Source organism: Diabrotica undecimpunctata, chromosome 5, assembly GCF_040954645.1.
Source record: "Diabrotica undecimpunctata isolate CICGRU chromosome 5, icDiaUnde3, whole genome shotgun sequence".
NCBI lineage: Eukaryota > Metazoa > Arthropoda > Insecta > Coleoptera > Chrysomelidae > Diabrotica > Diabrotica undecimpunctata.
Genome location: NC_092807.1, coordinates 137,867,872 through 137,889,569, shown reverse-complemented (window position 1 = coordinate 137,889,569; position 21,698 = coordinate 137,867,872). Strand labels below are relative to the sequence as shown.

The window sequence follows — 21,698 nt, the reverse complement described above, 5'->3', positions numbered from 1 at the left end:
TTAACATGTACAAAAATTTAACTAAGTATAACATAGTTTCTTCCAACATAAAAAAATTCACCAGTATACATTTGAAAGACCTGCTCTTAATCGAAGATCAATCATCAACTTCTTTATAACACGACCAAGAATGACAGAAGAGGTAAGGAATATTATTGTTAAAAGAGATGCAGGGAAATCAGTAAAGACAAAATAACCTACAAACTAAAGGTCAAGAAATGGAGAAATGCCAGCGTTATAAAGTATACTTACTAAAAGAACGGATTATACGATTTCTTTATGGTAATCAATTAAATCAACAACCTGAGAAAAACCAGATCAGAACGGATATCGAAGACGAGCACAAAAGAATAAACGCTATGCATCAAGCTGCTAAGGAAGCAATAGGCATGGAAGAAAGGGGTAAAAACGCAATCCCTTATGGACGACCGAAGAAATAGTACAAATTATTACAGAAGAGAACGAAGAATACAAAAGATGGTTAAACCTAAAAACAGAAGCAACATGTAACGAATATAAAATTTCAAAGAAGAGACAACAGGTCAGAGAAAATAAACATTTATTGTGGGAACAACACTGCATTAATACAGAGAATAGTATAGGAGGTTCGCAGTCCACTGAAGTATAAAGATCATTAAGAAAGATGAAAACCAATCGCACAGAACAGAGAATCGTGATTCCGATTCAAGATTGAAAATCTCATGAAAAGCTGTCGGCAGACAATAGAGTATAGACAGCTGTAATTGCTATGAAAATGGTAGGGCTCCAGAATCAGGTGGCATAATGACGGAAATGATAAAATGTGAAAGTGATAAATGTAAGATAGCAGACCAATGGAAAATATCATACATAACTTCTTTATATAACAAGCGAAAAAGACGTGATCTAGCGAATTACAGAGGGTTGTCGGTTAACACTTTTCTGCAAGGTAATAAAGAACGGACTGAAATGGCAACGGTACTAAAAATAAGTGAAGAGCAAAGTATTATCACAATATGTTATTGGAAAGTATATTTCCAACTAAAGGGTTAAGACAAGGATGCAGTCTAACTCATCTACTCTATTATTTAATCTTTATTTAGAAATATTTTTACATCAGTGGAGACGCAGCTATGAAGGTATGGGGTATACAAGTAGGAGATGGCTGCTTAACCAGAAGATCATTTACGGACTCTGTCTTAACGCATGGAAGTGTGTAAGAACCTTAAATGCTGAAGCAAAGAGAAAGTTAGATTGGTTGTCCAGAAAGTAAAGAACGTGTTGGCATAAAAAATTAAAAACAAAAGATATCAACACAAAACTTTATTTACAAAGTGACAGTACCTCAGGCTATTTTCCACTGTAGTGGTCTTAGTTGTCAGTTTTTCGATGCCGATGTTGTAGTCTTCCACCGTTAAACGTCTGAGCCAGGATACTACTTCATCTTTGAGTTCTTCGTTTCTAAACTCCTTTCCACAGATGAATTCGTTCAGTTTCGAGAACAGATGATAATCGGAAAGCGCGAGGTCTAAGTTGTAGGGAGTGTGCTTGAAAATTTCTCATTGTAGACATTGAAATTCTTGCTGCGTTTGCTTATGCATGGGGCCGAGCATTATCGTGAATCAGCAATAGGCTTCTGAATTGATTGTGTTACCCTTAGGCATAAAGTATACGTGGATTTAACCCTTGCGGGAAAAGACAACAGTTGCCATCAGTTTTCTTATGTTCAGATTTGGTTTTTGTTTTTTGGATTTTGAGGATGAGTTTGCATGATGCCACTCCATGAATTGTCACTTTGTTTTAGGAGTTTTGTAAGAAATCCAAGTACTGTGCCTTTAGTAACCACTGAGCAAGAAAGTGTTTTATAGGCAAGGTGCTCAGTCTCCATGTAAGAGGGATCGGGAAAATTGTGTAAAGTCATGTAATGTGGATAAACAGTGAACCAAACGTTTTTCTGAATTTTGTCATCAACTTCTTCCTTCATCTGCTCCATCACACCACATGTCCTCCCACTCTGTTCTTCATCGTGCACCCTGGTTCTTTTTTGGTTAAACATAATGTGCCATTTCCTCGCTGAAGATTCGTTCATTACATTCTCACCATAAACAGTCTTTATTTGCCTACCAATATCGATAGTGCAAACATTTTGTTCATGGGCGTCGTCATTTCAAAATGTTATAGAACAAAAAAGCGTGACCACACAGTAATGAAACTTGGCTCACACTGATATGGCAGAAAGATGTAACTGGCGCGCATCAAGTTGCGGCGGTGGAAGATAGGCGCCGTCCGTAATGCGCAATCATTTTTAACTCTTTGGACGACCCTCGTAATATTAGTAGAGATATAGGCTAGGTATGGAATAAGGCCATTAGATATAGATTAAATGCCACAGACACGTTAACTGATAGTATAGAAAGGAAGAGTCCCTAATAGGGAAATATCAGGAAGACAAAGACGCAGGAATTTGGAGGAAGAGGAAGCTCAAGACAGGCAAAAATTGCGACTAGCCGCGAATATGGCGTCAGCTGTGTAACAACTAGGGCTTCGTATTTACAACTATAAATCTCTTTAAACCAATTAGAAGCTTAATCCCTAAACTTGTATGTTGTAAAATTTTAAGGTTGTCAAATATAAAAACTTTAGTTCTAAATTCTAAATATAATTCTAAATTTACTCAATGAAAGCCAAAAAACTTACTAACTAAGAAGAAGACATTATATAATTTAATACTTACGTATACATTCTTTTTGATTCAATGTATAATGGTTAGGGCATGCGCACGTATACCCGGTTTGTTCGTCGGCAGCTTTTGGTGGAAGGGCAAGACATAAATGTGAACAACCACCATTACTTGTCGCACACTGATTCGTGTTTCTAGTTTTTAATTGATAATGTACCAATAAATCTGTCACACCGTCCAATTTATGAATTTTTACCCTATTGCTACCATCCGACTTGTTTGCACGAAATACTTCACCTAAAAATAATTACAATCAGTAATAACTTCACTTCAATGAACTTATATTGATACATTATTTTCTGGGTTTTTGTCTTTGGATTGGAATTACTTCCTTCTGGAATAAAAATAAAACAGGAACACAATGAAAGTGGGAAAAACTGATCAACTTGTCGAGTCTAGTTCTAATAAACAACAAATTAAAAAAATATCATCATCATTCTGGCTTTCCAACCCTGCGTAAGTCCTAGCCTCTTCCAGAATTTCTCTCCAGTCGTCCCTATCCAGTGCCTTCCTCCACCAAGGACGTATTCCCATATTTCTCATGTCTTCATCGATGTTATCAAGGAACCTTGTTCTGGGTCTTTCTTTTCTTCTCTGGCCAATGGGTCTATCAAGGAGCGTTTTTCTAGCTGGGTCATTTTGTTCCATAAGCATTACATGCGCTATCCACCTCAGAAGTCTTATCTTAATATGTTTTATGATATCAGGTTCCTGGTATATTCTATAAAGTTCACAGTTGTATCGTCTTCTCCTCACTCCATTGTCATTTACTGCTCCATATATTCGTCTTAGTACTTTTCTTTCGAAACATCCTAACATTTTTTCATTACTTTTGGTTAGAGTCGAGGTCTCTGAACCACATGTTAGGACTGGGCGTATTATTGTTTTGTAGAGTTTTATTTTTGTATTTCTCGATATAATTTTGGATTTAAGGAGATTGAGCCCAAAATAGCATCTGTTGGCCGTGCAAATTATGCGGTTTATCTCAGCGGTAGTTTTCTTTTCAGTGTTAAGGAGCGCTTCCAGGAATACAAATTCGTTCACTGCTTCGATGACGCGTTTTCTATAACAAGTGGTCGTAGGATTTATGGTTGCGTGCTTATTTTCATATACATACTTCGTTTTGTTGGTGTTTATTATTAAACCCATTTTTGTAGCTGATTCTTTTAATGCTACATTTGCCTCTCGTACAGCGTTTTCCGTTCCTCCAACAATATTAATATCATCAACATAGGCAAGGATTTGTACGGATTTATTATATATTGAACCATTGTTTGTGATTTGTGACATACGTATTACTTTTTCCAGAGCCAGATCGAACAGTATACAGGAGAGAGGGTGTCTCTGGCGCAGCTCGTTATTTATTTTAAAAGGTTCAGACAGTTCCCCTTGAATTCGTACTCCACATTAAACTTTTTCAAGAGTTAGTTTTGTTAAATTTACCAAAGATTTTTTATTCCTAGCTCTTTCATTGCTTTGAACATTTCTCTTTTATTCAGAGTCGTTGGCTGCTTTGCAGTCTATAAATATGTATAAGTATCTATGCCATATTCCAGTGTTTTTCTAAATTTTGGTTCACGGTTGCAATCTGATGAATTGTCGATTTACCACCTCTGAAACCAGCCTGGCATTTTCTTACTATCCATTCTGCATATGGTGCCATAGTACTGTGGAAAATATTTTATACGCTGCATTTAGAAGCGTCTGTGGTTAGAGCATTCAAAGATATCTGCTTTTTTGTGTATGGTGCAAAGTATTCCAATATTCCAATCATTAGAGAGGGATTTCTGTGTCCATATTTCTTTTATCAGCTGCTGTAACGCCATTATTGTATCATGGCCACCTTGTTTATATAGTTCAGCTGGGAGATTATCTATTCCGGGAGATTTGACTGTTTCTGGCTATTTTTTTAACTGCATCTTTAAGTTTAAGAATCGTTGGTGGTTCCTCTTTCCTCTCGTCTGTTCCCCTTATATCATTTCTATTTTATCTTCCAGGTTTTCTTCTTCTTCCTCTATAATAAGTGCCTGGTTAAAGTATTCCAAGCATCTATTTAATACATCTTTCCTTGTTATTAATAGGTCGCCATTCGTTTTCTATATATTTAAGTTCCTTATTTAAGTGGTTTCGTTTTTTTCTTTTGTGTAAATAAAAAAATGTATGAAAGACAAAAGACATCACCACCGCAATAATATGGTCTTCTGAAAAATTCACAATGAAAATGTTTCTTTAACACACGTTATATATGCAACTGGCTCTCCTATGGACAATATAAACCTGAATCATCTCCGAGGATTTTGGAGCTACGAGTGTCTTCTCTTGCCTGACCCTCGCCTGCTGTCCATTTTTCCCTGGATAATCAATTGAAGTAGGCGCTACTATATAGCGTCTCAATATATGGCCTAGATAATCAAGTTTTTTTTGTTTAATTGTGCTCACGGTTTCTTTTTTTTTTCAATTCTGTAGATTACCTCTATGTTGGTGACATGTTCGCTCGCCTTATTTTCTGTGGCCTGTTCCCATTTTGCAATTACGGGGGTGCCACGGTATGCGTAAGATTCTACATGCTGAATTAGTATGTTGTTTATCCCTAACTGTCGAGCAGGTTGTTGTTTTTTGATTATCATCCTCCATTTTGTCTTCTTGAATTTGAGGCTCATGCCATAGTACTCACTGACCGTCTTAACCCTTTTCATTACCTGTTGTAATTTATCTATGCTACTGGCAAGGACCACCGTGTCATCGGCATATCTTATGTTGTTCTTTAAGATACACTCATGAGACACCTCTTTTAATTTCTACACTTTCAGTAGGCTCATCGCCTATTTTTACTCCTATTATATTAATTACAAAAGGAATAAAGATTTGACAGTTTTCCTCAGCTTTTAAAGAGATAATGTATTATTTGTGGCCTACAAACAGATGAATTAACATTGTCCGTCGCGAATTAATATAGTACAGGATTTACACAAAAAATTCGTCAAGGTAATGGTTAGAGAATGGGTAAAAAATTTGAAATTAAATTTTCCATATTAAACTTATATTACAAAATTATTAAATATCTTACCTGTTTTATTATCACTCCAATAAATAAATTCTTTGTACAAAGTTAAACCAACAGGTTCGAATATATTTTCTTTAACAACCACTCTCTGGTCGTTACCGTTCAAATCAGAGGACAAAATTGCAGGCGTATCCTTTTCAATCCAATACAATCGTTTCTTTTCATAATCTAAGGTAAGACTATTGGCAGGATTTACAGTGGAAATAAGTTTTGACTGATTTTTTCCATCCATAGCTGCCTTCTTTATAAAGTTGGTAGAGCCCCACTCAGACCAATAAAGATAACTAAAACAAGAACGTTTATCAGTTTATGTAGTCTATTACAGCAATAAAAATTATCGTAAATAGTGATGTATAGTCAACTATATGAGATGACTCAAATACCTACCAGGCTATTATTATATGTACTTCAAAATTATTATATATATATATATATATATATATATATATATATATATATGTATATATATACAAGAATTACAGTATTAGTGACTGTCAATATAAACAAACAACACAGTTTATTACGGTTACAGTCAGAAAATTGGCCGGGATGTTAGTGAAACACTCTTATGACTTTTTGTCTAGCTTTCGGACTGGTTTTATTCCTTTTTCAAGACATAGTCGTTGAGATTATTTATAAAAGCATAGACACTCAACATTAATAACACACACATAAAATATAAAATAGTTGACAAAATACATTTTAAAATTCTTTAAAATTTAGGTACAGATAGTAAAAATTTTGTTTTGAAAAAACAAAATTTTTGCGATGTGACCGAAGAGAACCAATGGGATGGCGTACTAGAGGTAGACTGAAACTTAGGAACCTGGACAGCTTGGAAGACGACTTAAAATCCAACCGAAGTTAAAGGATGGAGCAGAATTTCTAGAGATAGCAACGGGGAACTATGCTAAAGAAGCCTTTGCTCATAAAGGGCTGTAATGTAAATGCAAAATTTTCATTCATATTCTGGCACAACATTTGATGAATGATTTAATACCTTAACACTATATATTAGTTTAAAAACTACCTACTTTAAAATTTAAGTATCTACTTACCCCTCTCCGGGATCCACAACAATACTGTGTGGCTCATAAGCTTCGTTCCATAACAAAGTTCGTCTACTTCTTCCCATTAATCTGGAAACTTCAATTCGGTGTGACACTGGATCAGTCCAATAAATATTCAATCCTAACCAATCTACGGCAATACCTTCAGGTGATGTTAAACCGAGATCTATCACACGCTGTATATCTGAGCCATTAAGAAACGCTCTCATTATTGTCCGAAGCTTGCTGTCGCTCCAGTATATACGCATTGTGTTTGTATCAAAATCTATGGCACTGAAAAATAAAATTTATACTGATAGCAAAATACTATTCTGAACACTAAAATCTAATACGTAATTATTGATTATTATAACCATATTGAGGACCATCGCAAAAATCTTAATTTAGGAAGGCAATGAAATCACTTAAAAAATGAGGCGAAAATGGCAACAAGTAGAAAAGAAATTTCCCAGCTTAGGGATAAAAAGACAGATATACAGTTCCGCTCCAAAACCACACATTGTAGATGTGTACCAATAGTATGTTATGAATCCCAGACATGGGTGATGATAGAAAATACAAAAAGAAAGCTGGAAGTTTAAAAAAAAAATCGTAAGGAAAATATTTGAACCTATTAACAAAGACTGAGTATGGAGATCCAGGTACAACTCTGAACTCTACCAACTGTTAAAAGAGGCACCGATCTCAGAATTCGTTAAACTTCAGAGACTTCGATGGGCTGGCCATGTAGTGAGAATAGAGACTGACAGACTGCCGGAAAGAGCCCTAGATAATAAAATGCAGGGCGCAACACCAAAAGGAAGGCCACGGAAAAGGTGGGAGGATGAAGTGGCAGTGTACGCGCAAAATTTGCTAGATGTGAGAACTTGGGGAAGAGCGGCGCGGAACTGGCAAGATTGGAGGCATAGTTTGGAGGAGGCCAAGGTTCGATTTGGGCTGTAGCGCCATTGGAGAAAGAAAGAAATCAACTTATGTTTTTAAAGATCATCAATAAACGCATTTATCAAATACTTGATATGGGTATTGAAGAAACCCAATTTGGATTCCGTAGAGGCGTAGATACCCGTGAAGCTATATTTGAATTCAACGTACTAATCCAGAGATGCTTGGATGTGAACCAAGATATGTACGTCTGTTTCATAGATTACAACAAGGCTTTCGATAAAGTCCGCCACAAAGAGCTAATGGACGTCCTCAAAGCAAAACAATTACAATACAATGACCTTCGAATTAACAAATCTATATTATAAACAGCAGGCACACATACGCATTAATCAACACACATCAGAAGAGTTCGAAACTATTAAATGCATACTCTGAAGAAATTATGAAAAGAGCTCTTGAGGGAGAAACAGCAGGAATAAATTACAATAGAAAACCAACATTAGATATGCAGACGATACTATCATAATAGCAGGCAACCTCCAAGACCTCCAAAAGCTAATGAACAAGATAGTTGAGTACGAAGAAGAATAATGGATTATCAATATACATCAAGAAAACATGTAAAAAATTTATGAGAATATCAAAAACCCAAAATAATGATGAAGGCCTGACAATTAACGGTAAAACTTTAGAACAAGTTGAAAACTACAATTATCTTGGCACAATAATTAATCACACAAACGATTACTCCAAAGAAATCAAAGTTCCAATAGAGAAAACACGAACAAACTTCAATAAAATGAGAAAGGTACTTTGGCAAGAGAACTGAATTTAGACATGAGAGTTAGGCTGGCAAGGTGTTATATTTTCTCGACTCTGCTTTACGGGATGGAAGCATGGACACTTAACGCGTCGACTACTAAAAAGTTGGAAGCATTTGAACTGTGGGCGTATAGAAGAATCCTGAAGATATCATGGAACGAGCATGTAACAAACAACGAAGTCATGAGAAGAGTCAACAAAAGAATGGAAATATTGGAAACCATCAAGACACGAAAGATGTAATACCTGGGGCATGTTATACGCAATGAAAGATACAACATACATTACTTCAATTAATTATACAAGGGAAGAAGAGAAGTGTAGGAAGGAGAAAAATCTCATGGTTGTGTAACTTGAGGGAATGGTACGGATGCACATCAATCGAACTATTCAGAGTGGCAGCATCTAAGATCAGAATAGCCATGATGATTGCCAACCTCCGTCGGAGATGGCACGTAAAGAAGAATTGAAATTAAAAAAAAATGGTATAGTCACAGCGATTTATCAATGTGTATATTTTATCCAAATATACAGGATTATATTTAAATTTGGTGACCGTCAATTACTTCTTGCCAGGGCCACTTTCATAAAGATGAGGAAATTCTTCTGCAACAGAGATATAAGCATCCCTGATTAAGAATGCTAAGGGGCTACGTATTTAACACGCTATTATACGGTGTAGAGGCCTGGACTCTCGAGCAGAACAATATAAAAAATATTGAAAGTTTCGAGATGTGGTGCTACCGTCGAATGCTGAAGATAAGTTGGGTTGAAAGAATTACAAATTTTGAAATTGTTCTGAAGCTATTTTCTTGTGGCATTTTAAAGTAATTACTATTTAAATGGGAATAAGCCACAATTAAAGGTTAAAGTACGTTTATTGACGTTTCAATGAAACGTCAATAAACGTACTTTAACCTTTAATTGTGGCTTATTCCCATTTAAATAGTAATTACAAATTTTGAAGTAATGCGAAGGATAGGAAAAGACCCAGAAATTTTGTCAATGATCAAACGAAGAAAACTAGAATATTTGGGTCACGTGATGAGAGGACATAAATACGCATTACTTCAAAATATAATGAAAGGAAAAATAGAAGGAAGACGGAATCCAGGCCGTAGAAGAATGTCATGGCTGCGTAATTTGAGAGAGTGGTTTGGCTGTACCACTAATGAACTCTTTAGGTCAGTTGTAAACAAGGTCAGGATAGCCTTGATGATTTCCAATCTCCGATAGGAGTGGAACAAGAAGAAGAAGAATTACTTCTTCTTCGACTGAATTCAACTGAGCACAACACAACTTCAATCTTTTTTCAAGAGATTCAAATGTACTATTGTACTAATGGAGGCACTTGCCTTGGAATTGAAAACAGTTATAAGAATATTTTTTTAACATAGAAAAGTTCCAAAAATAAATAATGTAAGTAATGTGAAAGACAGTAAATATTGATAAAGAATTAATTTACCTAGCGTGCTTAATACCAGCTATAGGCACAGTAACTTCATAATTTTCATTTTCAATTCCAATTCTTCCAATATTAGCCCTTTTGGAATACAACAAGAAGGCCTTTGGTTTGATGCAAGTTTGTCCGTCCCTCTTTAATTCGTGGTCAATTTGGCAAGCACAAACTCGTTCTTTGTTGTGTTTATAAAGGCACAATTGTGAACAGTTACCATTATTTTCTTTACACAAGTTCCACCCTACAGCTCCGTTTAAATTTATGGCTTTGAGACCCATTACATTTTCCATTTGGTCAACTATAACTTCTCTTTCGCCTCCTGTAAAGAAATGTATACAAAATTAAATTTTTGAAAAAATAAAATCAAAACATAGATACAATAAAAGATTTTTTGTGCCACCTTAAAGTAATCAAACTAACATATATGTTTTGTTAATTTTCCAGATATTCATCCACTGGTGTTGGTTATTTACTGTACATTGAGAAATTCTTGTGGGCGTTTAATCAAAATACCATTTGACATTCTCGATTCTTTTGTTCGAACGTAAGATACGTGTACATAGTTCGGTTTCAACATGAAGAAACTTCGGCACTGGAGACTCCCTTTCTGTCTTCAGTTACAAACAGGAGTTAACTTAACTTTATTTTCAGAAGCCGTCTATTATAAACCGGTCATACTGCAGCCAATTGTCTTATTGTACATCTTCCATTCCTTCATGACACCAATTCCAGAATTCTGAACCCTGTATCCCTTGTACAAGTCTAGTGGATGGGTACCATAAGGTTTTGGAGTCCCTTGGTGCAACCTGATCTTATAGACCAAACGAATGCATTTTTATTTATGTCGAATAATAAGCAGTACTCTTAAATAGGTATGTAATTAAAAAATGTAACGTAAAATCCTTGAAATCGATTTAAAAATATTCTAGCTGTAGAAGTATTCATTCTTATTTATTTAAAACCAAAAATGAATCAATCTTCATTTACTCACTCACCTGTTTCTTTATTAGCTTTGTCAATAGCTCTCCTTTGCCAGTCAGTCCAGTAAATGTAGTCTCCCATTAAAGTAAAGCCAAACACATGAGGTACATTATCATCAATAAGCTCTCTCCTGTTAGCACCATCCATATCCGCATATTCAATTTTGTCTAATTTGGCGTCACCCCAGTAGATTCTTGTTTTCTTATGATCCAAAGTAATACCGTTTGGCCAACCTAAATTTTCAGTAACGATTTGAACCCTTTCAGAGCCATCAAGATTGCACCTTTCAATTTTAGGCTCTTTTTCATTCCAATCTGACCAAAAAAGCCAACCTAATTCTGGCGCTACTGCAATACCTATAAAATAAAAGAAAATAAGAATTAATATGCGGTTTAAAATTAAAATGCGGGCGGTTTTATCGGTTGTATTTTTAATTTAATGAATTAAAGGAAATTGATAAAATATAAAAGGTGTACCATTTAAAAGTATATCGCTACCTTAAAAGAAGACCGTCATATCTCCAAAAAAAAAAGTTAAAAAGATGTTCACATAAGAAATGAACTGATTTCAAATATTCTATATTTTTTTGTGCGATAACGACATAAAGTTAGTTTATGCCTACGGCCCTCAGATGGTAAAAGTGTCGTTATTGTTAATCGAAAAGTTGGTTTGACATTTTGCACAATATTATCATATTTTGAGATATGTCATTTTTTCTTAAAAACACAATAAGATAATACAATACTTTCTATGAAGAACAATGCATTATTTTGAGTTGTGTCAGTATTGTAAACCACTTGATGTTATGTTTAAAATTAGTTGTATTATTTTTTGAGTTATTTCTGTATTTTAGAATATTGTGAGAATTGTTGAACTATCCACAAATTATTTCGACATAACATTCTTAAAAAAATAAATCCAATTAGAATTATTCAGATTATAAAAATATCACAAGGATTTAGAGGTACTCATGCTAAAGATAAGTATTTTTTTTACCTATAATTTACTGCAGAATGGCAGTATTTTTTAGTTTATACACTATAGTGTCTTAGTTCCATTTTTTCCGAGACAAATATACATTTGTAAAAAAAACAGGCAAAATAATTTTAATAAAGAAGTGAATTATCTCCAAACACTGAACACATGTTGTTTAAAGAACTCAAAAATTTTATGACCTAAAATAGGAATATGGAAGTATGGAATTGACTATAGCTTTTTACAGGTTAGTACACACCAAAGCCAAAATATTAGCCAGTTCGCGATTATGGGTACAGTTTTATATTTTTAAAATTTATCAATTTTTAAATGTTCATTTCTGAAAATTGTCACATTTTGACATATGACGGTCTTCTTCCAAGGTAGTGATATATCTTTATGATATTTTTAAGTAACTGCCCACCCTCTATATTTCCAATTTGCTTCACTACTTTTTGTATACACTGTATAATTAACTAAATGTAACTAATTCACCTAAATATTTTGGAAATAGTCTTACCTCTGGGGTCATGTAATTTATCCATAATAATAACTTTTCGGTATCCTCCGATTAGTGTAGAAACTTCTATTCTATCAGTCCCGGCATCAGTCCAGTAAATGTTTCTAGCAATCCAGTCAAGTGCGATACCATCAGGGTGTTGAATTTCAGCCCAAATCACATCCTGTTGTTCTGTGCCATCAATTTTGGCCTTCTGGATCGTCTTAACTTCGTCGTCTGACCAATAAATATAATTGTCTACTGGATCGAAATCTACAGCTATAGAATATTTTACGTCGAGAGGTAAAGCCTTAGAGCTATATTCTGGGGAATCTAGATAAATCAACCGAATTTCCGGCCTTTTCGCTAATAACAAAAGTTCTTGAGGTTTATCATAACATGTTTTATTATCTATAAGTTTAAACCCCATCGGGCAAGCACAGGTAAATTTTGATGAATCCTGAGATAGAAGGCACAAATGAGAACATTCTCCATTGTTTACTTGGCATGGACTGCTGATGTTAGGCTGATGCTGGGGATCCCAAACATGTATATCCATTGGATTCTGTACTGACAACAATTCCAAAGGCTGCTTCTGTTGACCAGATGTGTCATAGTAGTGAATAGCCCTAAAAATGTTATTTGTTTTGGAGTTTAACAATAAATGATATGACAATACAAAAATTTTTAAAAATGAATTTACCGGAGAAATATTAATTAGGGGAAACGGGCATCTTTGAACAGTTCCGAGTATTGGTGGCTATAGACTGAATATCGTTATCGTAATGTGACCTGGCAATATTGTCAAACATCTATTCAACTCATCCAAACTAAATATGAAGTGTATTACCCTGTGGAATACCGACTGTATTCCATAGGGTAATTTTGTATCAGAGAAGTGGAGCTTAGACGTTTTTTGCAAGGTAAGATACATAAATATTTTTTAAATATGTTGATAATTTTTTTTACAGTTGGGGAACAATTGAACAGACCAAATGGGGAACATTTGAACAGAGTAAATGGTGCACCAATTATTCTCTTTAAAGTGGTTAGAAATTACATCAAAACACGAACCAAACTAGTATTCAACAAGAAAGACGTGATGAAAGCAATATCCAATTCATAAAAAGAAAAGACCTATCAGTAAGAAAAGCTGCTACAGTATATGGATTAACTCAAACTGCACTTTTTTGCCCATTGAAAAAACTGGGTGATACTCTTTCAAATTCACAGGAAAACTTCTCTACAAAGTACAATTGTTGGCAGGTATTTAATACCGAACAAGAACTTCTAAAGGCATATATTTCAAAATGTGCATATATGAACTATGGATTGATTTATAAAATTCTGCATACACTGTCCTTCAAATATGATTTAAATTAGGTTCATCGTTTTAAAAGATAATATATTTTTTATTATGCATCTTTTTATTTTTAGGCTGGAAAGAAAGTGTCTAGACACTTGGGTAACTAATAAAATGATAGGTCTGGATTGAGTAAAGAGATTCATGAAGAGGCGCCCAACTTAATCATTACGCAAACCTGAAAACACAAGTCTCCTAAGAGTTACCAGTTTCAGCATAACTAATGTTTTAGAATTTTATGAAAGCCATAGTTGAGCTCTTCAGAAATACCCGTTCTCTACAAATAAGATTTTCAATCTCGACGAAACTGGTACAATGACTGTTGTTCAGGCTCCAAACATAATCGCAAAAAGATTAATAAAGCAAGTGGGACAAGCTGATTCTGGAGAACGCGGACAACGCATTACAATGATGTGAACTGTTAGCGCATCAGACAAAACCGTACCAAGAGTTTTTATTTTCCTCAGGCAAGGTTCCGTGATACTTTTATGGTTGGTTACCCAGCTGGTAGTTGTGGTTTTGTGGATAGAGACGAACTAATGCATGGATCTACAAATCGCTTTTTCTGAAAACCGTGTAACATTTGCGAATGCACTATAACTGGTCCCATTTTATTTCTAGATAATCTATTTATGCAAAATCCAATGGTAGTATAATGGTTACTTTTCTTCCGCATTGCATTAATATGTTACAACCGTTTGATCTGTCATGGGGACATTTAAGGCAAAATATAAGGTTGCTCAAAATGAGCGAAAGCTTACACATTCCATTACAATTACTGTCTCACATACCATTGCAATGGATAATGTGCTGGATCTTACGAGCCAGGCTTGTGAGAACTATTATATATATATATATAAGCGGGGATCCTACAGCTTCTGCCGCTTCCCGCATTTCGATCGCCATCTTTTTCTATCTCTCCAGGTGTCTTCATCAATGGCTCTATCTTTCATGGTTTCCATAACACCTTGTATCCAAGACTTGGCTGGTCTTCCTCGTTTCCTTCTATTACTTGGATTGTATTCCATAGCTCTTTTTGGCCATCTGTTGTCGTCCATCCTCTGTACGTGTCCATACCATATTAACTGTCTAGTTTCTATTCTTTCAGAAGTTGTATGTACTCTATCTGTTTTTCTTCTAATTTCAGAATTAGGTATACGTTCTACTCTTGATATACGGCAAGCTCTTCTTAGGTAGTCCATTTCAACCGTGTCAACTTTTTTCTTTCCTTTTACTGTCATTTGCCAACATTCTGCTCCATATGTAAGAATGGGCTCTACAATTACTTTGTAGATAGTCATTTTAGTTCTCATAGTAGCTTTGTTGGACCAAAGTATCGAATTCAGAATTTGAACACTCTTCCTGCCTTGTTGCACTCTATAGTCTATATCTCGTTCCGTTGTTCCTTTACTGCAGATAATACTTCCCAAATATTTGTATTCGTAGCACCTTTTCATTTGTCTAATTTCCAAATCCGGGTCTTCGTCTTCATTGCCTATTCGCATATATTCTGTTTTAGACATATTCATACTCATCCCCCATTTTTCGTATTCATCTTTGAGCTTTCTAAGCATATAATCTGCATCTTCTTCACAGCTTGCAATTAGTACTTGATCATCTGCAAAGAACAGCGTTGTCAGATAATGGTTGTTAAGCTTCAACCCCATTCCCGCACATTTTTGTCTCCACTGGTGCAGTGCTTCTTGGATATATATTTTGGATAGGGTGGGGGAAAGACAACATCCTTGTCTCAAGCCTTTTGTTACTGTAAATACCCTTGAGAAAGTATTTCCTGTTTTTACAGTGCTTTGAGGACATTTATAGATGTTCAGTATTGCTTTTAGATATGTTGTACTAAGGTCCGTTTTCGTCAAGACACTAAATAAAAGTTTTAAAGGAACTGTATCATAAGCCTTCTCCAGATCTATAAATACCAGATGCGTAGGGAGGTTTCGAGCTGTTCGTTTTTCAATTACTTGTTGAAGGGTAAATGTGTTGTCCACGCACGATCTTCCTGCTCTGAAGCCGCTTTGTTCTTCAATTTCTTTATACTCCTCTTCTATTCTTCTTTTCAATATACGACCATATAACCTTCCCAGCGAGCTAGTTACGCTAATGCCTCTATAATTTCCGCATTCTTTTCTGTCTCCCTTTTTATAAATGGGGCTAATGTGGGCCAAATTCCAATCGTCTGGAATCGTTTGGCCTTCAATTAAGCATTTATTAAAAATATTCACTATGCTTTCCAAAAGAGCATCCGGTCCATGTTTCACCAACTCGATGGGAATGTCTCCAGGCCCGGGTGCTTTTCCATTTTTCATTTGTTTCAATTCTTTTTTCAGTTCTTCTTTGTTTATCTTATGCACCTCTGAGTTTTCTGTCATTGAGATATGGTCAGGTCTTTCCATAAATTCGTGCCTACTTTCTGTTAATAGCGTTTCGTAATATTTTTCCCACTTTTTATTTTGAATCAGGTTTATATTTCCCTCATCTTTTCTTTCTTTTCTAATACTTTTTATGAATTTCCAAGCTTGTGTCACTTTGGTTCCTCCTAAGCATCGGTCCATCTCTTCGCATTTCTCTTCCCACATTTCGTTTTTTCTTTTAGTGACTTCCTTCTTTGCTTCCCTGTTGAGTCTGCTGTAAATTCTGCGGTCTTCTGAGTCTTTTGTGGATAGCCATGTTTGATAAGCTTTTTTTTTGTCTTTAATTAATTTTCCTACTTCTTCGTTCCACCACTCAGGATTTTTTCTTTTGTCAGCTTCTTCGTACCCCAATGCCTCTTTGGCCGCCTGGTGAATGCAATTTTTTATATCTTGATATTCTTTTTCGGCTGCTTCTCTTCGAGTTAAGTGAGATAGTTTTGAGGCTAGTCTAAGTTTGTAGAGGAATTGTACTGATTCTTGTTTGAGGCTATCAATATTATATCTTATCTTTGTGGAAGCTGCTACCTTCTCCTGTTCAATTTTGTTCTTGTTTACTTTCCTGTAGTGTATGGTTATTTTTGCGACCACCATATAGTGGTCAGATCCGCATTCGGCACCACGATACACCCTTACGTCATTTGTTTGGAGCCTTTTGTTTTCTGGTTGGATGAGATAGTCGATTATAGATTTTATCTTTTTCTTTGGTTGTTCCCAGGTAAATTTATGTATATCTTTGTGCTGATAAAATCCATTCATTATTTTAAGCTGTAATGTTTCACAAAGATCAATGAGTCGCTCTCCGTTGTTGTTTATTTTGTCTTCACCATATCTTCCTACCACATTGTCTTGTAATTTTTTGCCTACCCGAGCATTGAAATCTCCTAATAGGCATATTTCTTTGGATCGGTTTACATGGGTCAACACGTCAAGCAATTTGTCATAGAATTTATCCTTAACTTTTGCATCAGAATCGTCACTAGGAGCATATACTCCTATTATAACTATCGTCTCCCCATGTTTCTCAAGATCCATCATAATGATCTGCTCGTCTATCTCTTCCCAACTCTTAATATTGTTTTTGAGTTTTGTATGCACGGCTATAGACACACCTCTTTTTGCTCTTAATGATTTTTCAACTCCACTGTATAAATGAATTGAGAACTATTATACAATCAAAAATATAGTAGCTGGTTTTAAATAAACTGGAATATATCCTTTCACTCGAAATGTATTCTCTGATGAATACTTGATGCATCAAATGTCACAGACAGGCCTATTATTGAATACACCACAGAAATCTCAAAAATACCCTTTGAACCACAACCATCAACTACTTCTTGTAGTTATTATACATTTCAACCCCCAACTGTTATTGAAGCTTCCACCGCTCCATCATTTCCTATTAGGTTGTTTGGCCATTTCCGAAGGCACCAGCTAGAAGTAAGAAACCTCATGGAAAAATGCGAAAAGCATTTAAAATTCTACTGAAACGCCAGAATAAGAGGTCTTGAAGCAAAAAAAAAATAAAAATAAAAGGAAAATAAAAGCAGGTTATAAAGAAAAATTTAGATGAAGTTGAAACATCTAGTGATTCATTTTCAGTTTATGATTCCTTTACCGATAAATTATTTGATGATGAATGTATTTCTAATAGTTTGTTTCAAGGACTTTACTTTTTTCAAGGCAAACTCTATTTTCCTGAAAACTAGGATATTTCCACCAGACAAATAGACTATGTGTCATCTCCCTTTAATACAAAGGGTACCGGAAGAATATAATGTTTAATTCCCTTTAGGTTTGATGATAGTCAATTTAATTTTCGATAAATTAAGTACGGATCATTTTTTTACTATTTTAATAAAGTTTAGTTGGCTCGTGCAATGTGTATTATTAATTTTCAACAGTACCCCAAGCAATGTTGAAAGGTATCCCCCTGTGGGTATTGAATAACATTGGCTTCAAAAAAAATTTAAATACTTAAAAAAATATGTTAAAATGTATATTTGAAAAAAAAAATCTAAATATTTCCCCAAATACATACTCCTAGGCTACAGAAGAATAAAATATTGTTTTGTTTAGAAGCGTTGAGAGGTCCTGTAGGAAAAAATGGTAAAAAGGTACCTCCATCGCCCAGAATAAGAAAAAACAATCAAACCTGTGGCACTCAATGCTGTATAAGTTTGGGATGGGCAGCATTTGGTAAGATTCTAAAGGGAACGCTTCCGATTTGCTTAAAGAAAAAAGATTACAAACAATGTATACTGTTATATGTGATGGATTCGTCAGTTACGTTTTTTTTTATGTGTTTGGCTATTTTAGAAAGAAAGGAATAATGCCAGCTTTAAGAACAAACAACAACTTAAGCAAATATATTAAGAACAACAAGAGCCAAAAGAAAAAGCACTAACACAGTGGTATATACAAACTTATATGTGCCGAATGCCCAAAAACTTACATCAATCAAACAGGTAGAACCCTTAACAAACTAACAGCAGAACACAAAAGGGCTTTCAATATTAGAAAAACATATTCTACTTACGCACTTCACCTTCTAGATCACAATAATTCTTTTAATAACCAATTTCAAATTCTTCACACAAAATAAAGGCCTTAAGCTATCATTATTAGAATATATGGAAATTAACAAATTAAAAAATACAGATATAATTCTGAATGACCAACTTGAGACAAACAGGTCTCCTCTTCTCAACTTATTTAGTTAAAGACTATAAAGTGTTAGACACATAACAAAAATAGCTCACTTGTGATAGGCACACTGCCGAAACAACTGTAGTGATAGTAGATTATAATAAAATTTGTGGAAGTGTTGAAAACAAAAGTTTTCAGTGTTTTATTGCTTGATATATTGTTATAACATATAGTTCCGAAACATTATTATTGATTAAAAAATCTTCCAGTAAATTAAGAGTAACTCAAAGAACAATGGTGGGGATTACAACAAGAGATATGATACCAAACGGAATAGTAAGAGAGATGACTAAAAGAACAGATGATATAGAAAATATTGCACAAGCCAAATGGAGATGGACCAAAAACTTATAGAATGGAGATCTAGACAAGATCAGAGACACCGAGCTCAACCACCAAGATGGATGAACGAAAACCAGCAAGCAAATGAATACAGAAAACACAGGATAGAGAACAGTTAAAGAGGATGATAATTATTTACCCAAAGATTATTAATACTAGCTCCGATCGCCTTTTATATATTCATGAAGAAATTAAATTCACAGACACTTACAAAAAAATATTTGTAACTATAATTTCATACACATTTGTTATAGAAAAAACAAATATTTACCCTGTTTCCCAATCAGTCCAATACATTTTTGTTTCTAACTGAGTCAAAGCAAATGGATAGTACGATGCTTTATCTAAAACTGTTACTAAATTCTTGCCATCATAGTCCATCCTCTTAATAAATTTTAATTTTCCATCAGCCCAATATACATGCTTGGTTTTATAATCAATTGTTAGACCATTGGGCCAGAAGATATTATCGGATATAATGGTTTTTCTTGACTTTGGAGATCCATCCATGCTGGCTCGTTCAATTTTTGGTAATTCTCCCCAATCAGTCCAGAACATAAAACTAAAAAATAATTAAACCTTGAATGCGCATGTTAATACATAATACAATACATATCTAACACATTTGACAAAAATAATAGAAGGGTAAAACGTGCTAACTAAGGTTAGTTTTAAGATTATTAAATCTTTTTACAGTGTTTAAAATATTTTATTAATTTTATGTAGATATGTTACCCGTGACTTGTATATTTGTTTTCTGGATTACGCAAAAGTAATGTTCAATCACGAAAAGATGGTTCATACCCTGAGAAGCGCAAAAGTGGATTGAGAAGGCTATAAGAATAATAATCAATTTATAAAGTGGATGAAAGGCGAAAGTACGAGTAGATGGATATACCAGTTTCATTGAAATCTAGAAAGGAGTCCGTCAGGGTTGTCTGATGTCTCCATTGCAGTTCAATTTAAACTTAGAACAGATTTTTAGAGGGGCTAGAAGATACTACAGAGAGAATCAAAGTGAATGGTGAAGCCATTAACAATATCTGATATGCAGATGACACCATATTAATAGCTGATAGCTTACAAAGTTTACAATTCCTTATCGATGAAGTCATAACAACGAGTGAAGAATATGAACTGAAATTAAACACAGACGATATATATATATATATATATATATATATATATATATATATATATATATATATATATTGTGACAATTGGGGTTTATAGAAAATAATTTATAAGTTATATACTACATAATATTAGATATAAAAAAGTATTTGATTATTTTAAATAAGTTATATACTAGAGAATTTTATAAAAATATATTTATGTGAGGGCATTTTTAATAAATTAGCATATAATAAGTGTAAAAAGTTGTATTTTAATGTTGTAAATATATTTAAGTGAGCCATGTGCATAGGTAACCAACTATACAGTAAATTGACAGATAGAAATTAATCATAATACGAATATAAGTGGGGTTATAATAATAATGTTAGTTTAAAATATTTAATTTATATATATTTAATGATTTAAATGTTTATTCTGATCTGAAAAGCCTAAATGTCAACAAAATTATTAATAGAAAAGAATGGAATTCTCTGGATCACCGGAGATGGCCATGTTTGCGAAATGGTTTGTTCCAGAAAATTCAGACATGTATTTAATAGAACAAATTGGAACATGATCTCTTACCAGATGGTTCTAGAATATCCAAAAAGATATAAATACCGTGATTTGGATTCAAGATGGCAGTTTTTAGTCAGAAGTCAAGCAGTTTATTATGAAAGTTAGTAGAAGATAGACACAATTAGTTAGTGAAGTCAATTGTTCACAGTTTTAGTAAGTCAGTCAAGCAGTTTAATAAGAAATATGAAAGTTAGTTGGAGATAGTCCAATTGTTTAATATAGTGAGTTAAATGAAGATTAAAAATTATGCATATAATTTAATGCACATTTATAATTATACACAAATAATTATTGAAGATTAAAAAAAGTATATTGGAAGAAATTAAATTATATTATGGTTGGAGATTAGTATAAATTAACTTATAATAATTGGATATTGGTATATTGAACAGAAGAATAAATATAAATGCTGTTTGCTGGTTTGCTTGGTGGTGTATACATGCTGGTGAAGAAAACTATATCTTAAATTGGTAGAAGCTGATAATTGGAAAAAGTAATTTCACAAAAACAAGGATAACCGAAGTACGAAGACATTCAGTGGTGATTAGAATCTATATAGTGGAAAACAGTTCATTTAGGCATTCAGTGAAAGAAAGGTACAAAATTTTGTTAATATAATTTAGTTAATGTCATAACAATTTCAATTTTGAAGATAGTTTGTTTAAATTTTACATTGTCTATAGAATTTA

At 34.1% G+C, this 21,698-nt stretch overlaps 1 protein-coding gene across 1 annotated transcript in view; it reads right to left on the bottom strand.

Annotated features, from left to right (window-relative positions):
* The window catches only part of arr (low-density lipoprotein receptor-related protein 6), a 48,114-nt gene that overhangs the window by 15,995 nt on the left and 10,421 nt on the right, over positions 1 to 21,698 (bottom strand). The window contains exons 5-11 of the mRNA XM_072532793.1: positions 19,586 to 19,876; positions 12,496 to 13,103; positions 11,015 to 11,356; positions 10,026 to 10,338; positions 6,842 to 7,126; positions 5,787 to 6,067; positions 2,714 to 2,956 (exon numbers count right to left, since the gene is read on the bottom strand). Of these exons, the coding sequence (XP_072388894.1) occupies positions 2,714 to 2,956; positions 5,787 to 6,067; positions 6,842 to 7,126; positions 10,026 to 10,338; positions 11,015 to 11,356; positions 12,496 to 13,103; positions 19,586 to 19,876 (2,363 nt within the window). The remainder of the gene's footprint in view (positions 1 to 2,713; positions 2,957 to 5,786; positions 6,068 to 6,841; positions 7,127 to 10,025; positions 10,339 to 11,014; positions 11,357 to 12,495; positions 13,104 to 19,585; positions 19,877 to 21,698) is intronic.